The sequence below is a fragment of the Apteryx rowi genome, unplaced genomic scaffold (genome assembly GCF_003343035.1).
Source record: "Apteryx rowi isolate R43461 unplaced genomic scaffold, aptRow1 scaffold_33, whole genome shotgun sequence".
In the NCBI taxonomy this organism is placed as follows: Eukaryota; Metazoa; Chordata; class Aves; order Apterygiformes; family Apterygidae; genus Apteryx; species Apteryx rowi.
This window is the reverse complement of record NW_020449752.1, coordinates 4,379,537-4,389,629: the sequence shown is the minus strand read 5'-3', so window position 1 is coordinate 4,389,629 and position 10,093 is coordinate 4,379,537. Positions and strand designations below refer to the sequence as shown.

Below are 10,093 nucleotides of genomic sequence, written 5' to 3'. Positions count from 1 at the left end.
CGCACCCGCGCCCGCGCCGCCCTCCGCCTCACCGTGCGCCGTGAGTACCTGCGGCCTGCCCGCCCTGCCTGCATCCCTGCCTGCACCCTGCCTGCAGCCCTGCCTGCACCCTGCCTGCAGCCCTGCCTGCACTCCTTCCCCCCTGCCTGCATCCCTGCCTGCATCCTGCCTGCACTCCTTCCCCCCTGCCTGCATCCCTGCCTGCACCCCTGTCTGCACCCCTTCCCTCCTGCCTGCAGCCCTGCCTGCAGCCCTGCCCTCCTGCCCACAGCCCTTCCCTCCCTTCCCACATCCCTGCCCCCCTCCCCACCCAGCTCCCTGACAGCATCCTAGCTCAGGCCACTTCCCAGGCCAATTCCCAGCTCCATTCCCAGTTGGGTTCCCAGCTCCATTCCCAGCTCCATCCCCCATCTGGCTCCCAGCTCCATCCCCCATCTGGCTCCCAGCTCCATTCCCACCTCTACTCCCACCTCATTTCCCAGCTTGGTCCCAGCTCCATTCCCAGTTTGATTCCCAGCTCCATTCCCAGTTTGGTTCTCAGCTCCATCCCCAACTCTATTCCTAGTGCTATTCCCAGCTCAGTTCCCAGTCTGGTTCCAGCTCCATTCCCAACTCAGCTCCCAGTTTGGTTCCCACCTCAGTTCCTGGCTTTCCAGCTCCGTAGGGACCCCAGCCCCGGCCCATTCCCCCCATACCACTGCCCAGGCTGCGCCGAGCCACCGCTGCTGCCAGCGTTTGGGGTCCCACCGCCTCCGCGTGCCGAGCGCCGGCGGGAGCGATGGCTGCGCTGCTGCTGCTGCTGGGGGCAGCACTGGTTCTGTGTGTGAGCAGCCCTCAGTAGGTTTCAGAGTGAACGGGCCAAGGCTCCCTCTCCCTCAGCGCTCCCGGGCCGGAGTGCATCCTGGGATGCGATGAGGCGGGGAGGGTGCTGCAAGGAGCCTTCCCTCCTCTTCCTCGCGCCCCGCCGGGCTGACAGCGGCCACTCTCTCGCAGCCCGGCCCCCCGTCGCCTCCTACGTGGCCGTGCCGGGGGCGGCGCTGGCGGGGATGGCGCTGGCCGCCGCCGCGGCGCTGCTGGCCGCCCGCCACATCGCCCGCAACCGGGACCAGCACCCCCGTGAGTGTCACCTCCCTCCCTTCCCGGGGGCTTCGCCGCCGCGCGGTGGCACTTCCCCCCCTCTCCGAAACGCCACCCCCGTGTCCGTGCGTCCGTCCGCAGGGCTGCACGCGCTGCTCTTCCGAACGTAAGTGCCCGCCGCCCTTGGCCCCGCGCGGCCCCGCCGCCCCGGCTGAGCGCCCGCCGCCCCGTGCAGGGCCGGCCCCGACACCGCACCGAGGGACGACCCCGCGGCCGGTGACGCCGAGCCGCCCGCCACCGTGGCCGCCGCGGTGCCGCCGTGACCCAGCGCTCCCAGCCCTTCCCCCCCACCATTTTCCTTCCTCTAATTCCCCGCCGTCGGAAAGGAGCGGCGGAGACGGCCTTCGCGCCGCGGCGTTTTTTCCCCAAGGAGCAGCAGGGGCCGAGGCGGCTCCCAAGAGCTCCGAGCGCTGCCGGAGCCCCTGGGAGCCAGGCTCCGTAGTCGAGTTATTCCCAAAGCTTAAATAAATATTTATTTCCCGTTGCATTCGGGGCAGTTGTCACCTGTATTCGGGCCGGAATGAAGTCACGGGCCGGGAAGCGGCGGAGGGCGAGGGCCGCGTACACCCCATTTCCCAAGGAATATTGACGGCTTCCGGGGAAAAGGCAGCACGGGCTTCCGTCCGCTACGCCCACCGCGGCGCGTTGAGGTCACTGCTCGCGGGGAACGGTGCAAAGCGAGGGGCTGGGCGCCGCGGCCGAGCGGCGTTTGCAGAGGAGCACGGAGGTTTTTTTCCTTTTTTTCCTAGGAAAGAAAAGGCAAAATAGGTATTTTTATAAATAAAATGGGATTAAATTAATAAATAAATTAATTAATTAATTAAAACGGGATTAAAGAAGGGGGGGAAAACCCCACCGCACTTAAAACGGCGTCGCTCAATATAACTAAAGCGGCGCCCGAGGAGAAGCTGCCGCCCCGGCTCATCGCAACGGCTTCGCCCTCCGCTGGGACCCCCCAAATTTCCCCCCCCCCAAATAAATCCTCCTTAAGGAAGATATAATATATATATGTATATAATATATGTATATAATATCCTCACGCTGTATATACGGTGCCGCGCCGGCCCGCCGGCAAAGCGGTTTTTCTCCGAAGGTCCCGGGATCTCTCGGAGAGGCCAGGCCGGCTCCGCTTCCTCCCTTCCCCACCGCCGGCGCCGCTCCTGCCCGTAGCTAGGAGAAAAAAACATATATATTAATATATATACGCACACACTTGTTCCATTAAAAGAAGGCTGCACGTGTGTCGCCTTGGGGCGGCTGTGACTGTAATTTATGCGCCTCATTTTTGGGGTTAAATGCTCTGATTTTGGGGCCGAGCGCTTTACAAGCGCAGGTTTGTTTTATTTACGCTGATTAAATTTGGAAAAGGGGGGGAAAAGGAAAAAAATAAAATAAAATAAAAGCAGTTAAAACGTGGCACCACCTCCATCGCGCGGCGAGCGCTGTTCCTGCCAGGCTGGCGGGTTGCGTCGAGCCTGGAGCGCTTTCCCAAGGGCTCCTTCAGCTCCGGAGGCAACGGCAGGTATTCCAGCGGCTCCTATTCCCTCGGCCCGGCAAACAGCTCTTTCAGCAGCGCCTCCCGCTCGTCCCCGTCGGTGCAGCCGGGGGACGAGGGGGGCGAAAGCGCGAGCGAGAAAGGTGGTTTTAAGCAAATTTGCCACTCCGGTTCTACAAACGGTGCCGGGAGAAGCCAAGGAAACGGTCCTGAGCGCCCCGGATCGCTCCCGCATCCCGCGGGAGGCGGGTTTCATCCTTCGGTGCTCCCACCGGAAACACTGCCACGGCGGTCCGCTCCGCTGGGATTTGCTCGGCTCCATCCGCGCATTAGCCGCTTCCGCCTCGCTCCTCACGCCGGCGACACCCCACGGAAACCACGCTACGTAGTTCCCATCGTTCTTTATATTATTGCTCCTTTTTTTAAAATAAAAAAAACACATTCCGTGGTGCACGGGGAGGAGGGAAAAAAAAAATAAGGACGGAATTTCAAGGCATAAATAATATAAAAAGGCAACAACCGTTTTCAAACCACGGTACATTCGTACGACACTACTACAAAAAATAAATAGCGACTCTCTCTGTTATAATTAACCTCCCTCCGTCAGTCCCTTCCCGCGACTCCGCCGCGCCGTTCCTGGCTTTAAGCGGAGCGGACGGAGTCGCGTCCCTCAGGTCTCCTGGAGCTGGAGCTGTCGAAGGTCGCCCGAACCGTTCGAAGCGACTCGGGGCGTTTTCCACGGGGCCCGTTCGCCGCCGCGGTCCTTGGCGAGGGGCTGCAGGACGAGGGGGCTCCAGCTCAGAACGCGGCTCGCCGTCTCGGCGTGGGCGCAGCGGCGGTCGCCTGCGGAGCGAGACGAAATCGGGGCGGGGGTTTGGCGCGTCGTCTCCTTCTCCGGAGGAGCCGCGAGCGCGAAACGCGGCCCGGATCGGCAGCGGCGTCTCCGCTAGCGTCAGAGCCGGGTGTTGTCGCACTCACCGTCGGGCTCGTCCGCGCGCTCCTTGCCGCCGTCCTCCAGCCGAGCGGCCAAGCACATGGCCACCACGACGTGGTTCAGCGGCTTCATCTCCAGGCCGTCCTGCGGGTACGGCGCCACCACGGGCACCACGGGCAGCGCGCCGGCGCTTTTGCTGAAGCACCTGCGGAGGGAAGGCAAAAAAAAATGTCGGAGTTACTCCGAGAGGCCCGATCCGGAGTTACTCCGAGAGGCCTGATCGCGCTTCCGCTTCCCACCGCCGAGGATATTTTGAGAAACCGCCGTTTTTAAGTACTTCGCCACGCGTCATTTACCGGAACGACAGCAAGAGCGTTGCCAAATAAGTTTTAAATATATATTTTGGGATCGATGCTGACCCGAATAAAAGGATCGAGGGTTTTTTTTCCCGCTCCCGACAGACAGCCGGAAGCAATCCAAACAGCTCAGCACGGTGATTTCCCCCCACCACGACCCGAATCGCAAGTCGGCTTCTTCATCGACACGGGTTTGCGCTGCCGAGGAGCTCAAGCCCGAAGCCCAAACTTAAGCGCCTTCGGAAATAAGCGCTTAAGTGTTAGAACGGACTCAAATTAAAAATATATCCCGCGTTATCAATACAACCCCCCCGTCGCGGAGCGCTTTCTGCTGAGGAAGCTCGTCTTTGCGCCCATCTCCGGCCGCGCGAGCGAGGCCGCGCGCGAGCTTCAGCCCTTCTCGATGCGATTTGCAGCGCGACTCGGTTCTTCCAAGCGCCAGGAGACCACAGAAGCCACCGGAGGAGCCACATGAAACGCTTGGGGCTTCGAACAAGTCCRTTTATTAGTTTGCTTTTCTTCCCAYGGAGGTTTSGGCTRCGCTCGCTTCTTCTTTCCAAAAGTTTTCGTGGAGGAGCCCGTTTTAAAGCCGTTTGGGTTTTGCGTGTTTACGGAGCTTCCTTTTTCACGGCAGATGCCAGCGCGAACGAAGACGCGAGAGAGCCTTAAATAACTCAAATAACCACACTTGGACGGAAACTACGGTCGTACGTATCCAAAGCGGAGCCCGTGCGAACGGCGGCGTAAAAAAGAGGTGCCGGAGYGAAGCGGATTTGCAAAGAGAACTTGGGAACGGGCTGACTCCTTCGCGACCATCGCGTGTCTACRAAGCTTCGAAAAGTGGTAAAAAATTACCGGAGAATGAGGGAAAAATCGGGTCTCGGTCCCAAGCGAGCGCAGATCGCGCTCGTCTTCCAGGCGTCGTCCGCAACGGCRGAACGGGTATTCGCGTTCCGGCGGCTTCCGCCTCTCCAAGAGCGCCAAGGGCTCATTTAAACCGGAGACCAAGGGATTTCACGGCCGCGACAAGAACCTGCTCCRAGATGTTCCCTGCTCCTCCTTTCAGCTGCCGCCGCAAGGAGCGGAGTCGAGCGGTGACGGCTCTCCGGCCGAACGGACGCCGACGTTCCCCGCCGGCAAACGGCGGCTCGTTCCCACGTCGAGCGGTCCGACGCGGAAGCGGGGGCCRCGGGCGCTGCGAATCACGGCGCAACGCGGGCGACTCGCCCCAAGTTACGGCCAGTTGCGTGTTTACGGAAGTAAAAAAGGAAGTTTAAATCCTGCGCTGAATAATAAAAGCTACTTTAAGGAAGAAAACGAAGGGAACGACGGTTTTCCGTCTTCGGGAGCAGCTTAGCTGCAGCTTGGCTTGTTCGATCGTACACGTTGGAGGCAGCTGGCAATTGTAAAAAAATTCAAAATACGGTTTTAAAACCCCAAAACGTACTAGTCGAAGTGGGTCGGGATGTCTGACCTCAGATTGTTTTAACGGCTTAAAGTAAAACCCGAGATTCGGTCGACAACTTGGAAGGATTTTGAGTTTTCCGAGTTAAAAACCTAATAGAAATCCAGGCTGCCGGCTACGGCGTGGGAGGCGGGATGTTCCCGTATCGCCGCAAACCCCAAAACACCATCGTTCACACGCGGAAATGCATCGCACGCCGACAACAGCCACCCCAACTTCCGCTGAAGGCCCCCAAAAACGGCCTAAATTCAGGGTTTTGCAAAGAACGGTGCCGCGAAAGTGGTGCCGCCGCTCCGGTTTGTCGGCGGCCTTAAAAAAAACACGGCAGGAAATGCAAAATACGGATTAAAACGTCCTTTTTACCCTCGCACGCGGGGCGGATTTTGCCGTCTCCGAACCGAAGACGACGCAGAATTAAAGCTTTTAAAGAAACCCAGCACCCAACTTACCTCTTTTAAAGGAAACCAGCTGATTCTCTGGAGCAAAATGAAGTTTTTCGGGGGGGGGGTTAATAACTCGTTTTATTCCGGCGCGCGAGCTTTACGCTACCTGTTGTTGTTGCGGCAGTTGCGGCAGTTGACGCACTCGGAGGGTTCGGCCTGCGGCAGCGCCGCATACAGCCCRGCGCCCTGAAAAAGAGGGAAAAAACCGGGAGGAATCGGCCGCCGTTGAAGCGCGGGGGAGGCAACACTGCGCCCTTGTGCGACGGCGGGCGGAGGGGTAAAGTAAATAACCGGAATTYAGACGAGCGTGCGGTCATTTCCCCGGGCTGTTTTCGGCTCGACGCGCTCGGGTTTAATACGCGCGCTGTAAATAGGTTTATTTTTAACGCCGGTGACGGGCAGGAAAGCAGATCCCTGCTCCGGAGCCAGCTGCGCCCGTCCGGGGGAGACGGAGCGTCAGCCGCCGCCGCCCCAATGAGCTCGCCACGCTCCACCACTTTTTTTTGGAAAGGCCGGGCGTGACTCCGGGCGAGAGGGATTTCGCCTTGTTGGTTTTGGCCGCGGGGCCAAAAAACGCCCTGATTAACACATACGTCGGTGTCTTGGCGCGAGCCGTCAGCCAACAGCACGGCACCGCAGAAACCGGGGAGAAGAAGCGGCAAGTTGGGGCAAAACCCGCTCGGTTTTTGGTTTTTTGAGACGCGAAGCCGCAGGCGGCTTCTCCCGGCCTCTTTATTTCCGCAAATAAATAAAAGCGGACGCGTTTGGGGCTGCTCGGCGCCGCACGGATYGGCGCGGAAACGCTTAATTAGTTGCGATCGCCACGCCGGCCGGCGGCTCGCCTCCGCCTTCGGCCCGATCAGCGGAATGACAAGGAGTGCTAACGAGCTCGGCTCCGTCGCCTTTCCCCCCGTGCCGAAAAAAAAACACTTTTAGGCGGATCGGAGGAAAAACGCGAGGAACCGGAGCGGGGGAGACGCAACAGGGGAGTTTTGTCGAACGGGAGCCATCTGTTTCCACGGGCAATAACGAAATCATTATCCTCCCTCGGAAACGGGAGCCGTTTCAGCAAACGGAGTGTTTTTCCGCAGCGCGCAAAGGCCGGATTGGGCAGACTCGGGCGTCATCCGTTTGCCGTCATCCGATAGCCTCAACTGGGAAGGCGACACTCGGATCCGAAATATGGGCCCTGGCGCCTCCTTTGGGGAAAAAACACAGTTCTCCGCCCAAACGCCGCCCGCCGCTGCCGACTGCGGATAAACCCCCGCGGTCGAGCTTTTCGCTCGGGGTTAAACCCTTACGTTCACGAGATGGTGGGGATGTTCGTAGTCCCGGGAAAGGGAGCCGGCACGCGCCGGGTAAAACGCGGCTCCTCCATTGGCGACGCCATCGGCGCCTTTACCGTGGGTGTGGGGGCAGGCGCCGGCGAGGAAGCTTCCGCGAAGGCCGCCGTYGGCGCGGCTCGCGCCGGGCAAGGCGGCGTACTCGAGCATTCGCCCGTCGAGATCCGTCGTCCCTCCGTAGAGGTAGCCGGGAGGGTCGTACTCTGCAAAAGGCCCGGAGAGCGTTAGGAGAAGTTCRCTGCGGAAAGCGATACCGGTTACCAAACGGGAAGATAAACGAGGATCCCTAAGTAACGAGCGACGCTCGTCTCCTCTTTCTGYGGGCGTCGTAAATTAGCCGCAGGATCTAAGCGCTGCGGGTATAAATGTCGGCATGGAAAAGAGCCATATCCTGGAAAACAGAGCGGGAACGCTAAAGGACTCGGCTGACGTCAGCCCGCGAGGAGAGCGCTCTAAAAACAGGCCGTTTATATAATCCGCAGACCCTCTGCTATCGCTCACGAGCTGCTTCCCAAGAAACAGCTTTGGCCAGCGATCGGAGACACCGTCTTATCCGGGGAGAAGTTTCGCTGGGTTTCTCGTCACTGGGGAGCGAGGATGTTTTAAAAATAACCCGGAGCTAGGGAAAGGACAAAGCCGCTTTACGCAGCGGGAAGGGAGAAGGGCACGGAAGCGGTTCGGCAGGCTCCGAACAGGCCGGTGGGTCTGTTCCTTAGAGGAAACAGCGGCGGGGGCAACGAGCCTCGGTACGGAGCGGGATGTCTCCGCCGTGAAAATCATCGCTTAAGGCAGGCCTAGAGAACACGCGGCGTTCGGCTCGCGACGAGGGGCCGCCGCCGCTCCACGGAAACGCGACGGCCACGCTGCCGCTTTTACAGCGGACACGCATTCCGTCGGGAGCCGCGACTCACTCTGCATGGCGTTCTGCTGGCGGTTCTTCCACAGGCACATGGCGATGAAGGCGATGAGGATGAGCACCATGACGCCGAGGACGCTGCCCACGAGCAGGTAGAGCATGTCGCCGCTCCGAACGGTGCCGGCGCCGGTGCCGCCGGAGGGGCCGGCTGCAGCGCTGCCGGCGCCGGAGCGGTCGGGCGAGTCGGGCGGCGTGCTGAGGTCTCTGGTGGGGTATTCCGACGCTCCCGGCRTGCGTTTCACTGGGCGGAAGAGACAAGGATGGATACGTTCATTAAACCACTTTTTTAAGTGTATATATATTTTTTTTAGCTACGAAGGGAAAATCATCCCTGCTGGAGTTCAGCTCCTAACCAAAGAGAACGTTTCCAAGCCAATATTAAAAAAATATAATCCGGAGGCCAACTGGGATTGGATAATAACTATTTTGCCTTGGAAAAACGGTCATTATCCAGCTCGCTAACCCTCTCATTGAGGTCGCGCGAAGCTTTAACGAGCCACTCGGCGCACACACGGGCCGGCACTGGCTCCCGGCTCCAAAGAGCGCYGATCCCTCCGTTTCCGAGGTCGGGAGAAACCACGGGTGTGCGTTTCCAGCCGGGCAGCGCAGCTACGGGCGAGGAGCCGGATTGCGCCGCCCCGGATATCGGGGGAGACGTGGTGCGAACGGCGACAGATAACTGGCTCCGAAACGGGGCGAGAGCGCGCCGCCGCTCGAAGGCTTCGCCGCTACGCCGAGGACGGATGCTTCCGCTTCCAGAGGGAGGGAAAAAAACCCCAACCGTCCCCGCTTCCCGCTCACCTTTGGTTTCGCAGATCATGACGTTGCTGTAGTCGCTCTGGCCGCCCTCGTTGTAGCACTGCATCTTGATGTCGTAGGACGTTTCGGGCTGCAGGTGGCTGATGAGGTGCCACTGCTTCGTACCTGCGGAGGAAGGTCGAGCCGCGTTGGAGCCGCCGCGGCTTTTCCCGCCCGGCGCCTTCCTCAACCGGTTTGGGGGGGTTTTTTCGGGAGGAAATGCGAGTTTTCAACGTTGAAAAATAACCCGGTTTGCAAGACAAGCTTGAACGAAGACGTYGCTTTGATTTTATACGTTTTTTTTTAAGTTGACCTATAAACGCGCTTCTCCACAAAAAAGCGGGAGCCGCTGAGCCCGCAAAACACATCTCCCCATTTCCCAAACCCTCCGAGTCAGCGGCGGTTGCGGATGTCTCCTATATTCCCRTTCCCTCCTACCCTGAAATATGTGATAGCAGTTTACAAACTATTTTATCTTATTTATTCYGGAAGCAGCTTTCCTTCGCTCCTCACCGGCTTGCAGACTTAACGCCAGTTCTTTACAATATTCGGGGCGGATATCGGGGGGAAAAACGAGCGTAATGGAAACCGGATTGACTTCRGAGAGGGGAAAACCTTCCCGGCGGGAAGCGGCGCCCCGACCGCCCCGTCTGCAATTCAGGAGACGCCGGCTAAAGCGGAGGCTTTTCTCCGGGAGGATGGAGCCGGGTTTTAGCGGAAGCCGCAAATAATCGAATATATGTTTTATTAAATGCAGGAGGAGACGAAACCGGGCAGCGAACCGACGGGTTCGTCGGCCCCGGCTGCCGGCCGGCGTTTCTTTCCAGCCTCCTCCCGACGGGCCGAGCGCTTCCGCATAAATCGCTCTCCCGTTCCGGCTTTTGCGGGCTCGCGACGGATTTTAATGAATGCTAGAAAAGGGCCCCGGCGTCCCGAGCAAGGACGCGCCAGCCGCTGGGGCCGAAGCTGGGAGAAAGCATGCCCTAAAGCGCGCGGGTTTTTCCTCTCTCCGCCACCGGCTCCGGCCTTATTTTTCCCCCCCTCCTCCCACATTCCTTTCCTTAATTACTGCAGCAGGTTTTAGGTTTCCGCTCCGGAGCGTTAGGGGGGACCAGAGCGGGCGCAGCCACTTCAACCGTCCTCTCCGCGCCCCATTAAGCGAGGAAAAACATTTAAACAAGCGACGGCAGGGCCGCGTGGCCCTCC

At 59.5% G+C, this 10,093-nt stretch overlaps 1 protein-coding gene across 1 annotated transcript in view; it reads right to left on the bottom strand.

The window, feature by feature from the left end:
- Window positions 1-1,596: 1,596 nt before the first annotated feature.
- CDON (cell adhesion associated, oncogene regulated) overlaps window positions 1,597-10,093 on the bottom strand; it is a 19,512-nt gene continuing 11,015 nt past the window's right edge. The window contains exons 13-20 of the mRNA XM_026071711.1: window positions 8,891-9,013; window positions 8,085-8,330; window positions 7,132-7,376; window positions 5,937-6,016; window positions 3,611-3,771; window positions 2,561-3,475; window positions 2,178-2,307; window positions 1,597-1,882 (exon numbers count right to left, since the gene is read on the bottom strand). Coding sequence (XP_025927496.1) covers window positions 3,303-3,475; window positions 3,611-3,771; window positions 5,937-6,016; window positions 7,132-7,376; window positions 8,085-8,330; window positions 8,891-9,013 — 1,028 coding nt within the window. The 3' untranslated portion in view covers window positions 1,597-1,882; window positions 2,178-2,307; window positions 2,561-3,302. The remainder of the gene's footprint in view (window positions 1,883-2,177; window positions 2,308-2,560; window positions 3,476-3,610; window positions 3,772-5,936; window positions 6,017-7,131; window positions 7,377-8,084; window positions 8,331-8,890; window positions 9,014-10,093) is intronic.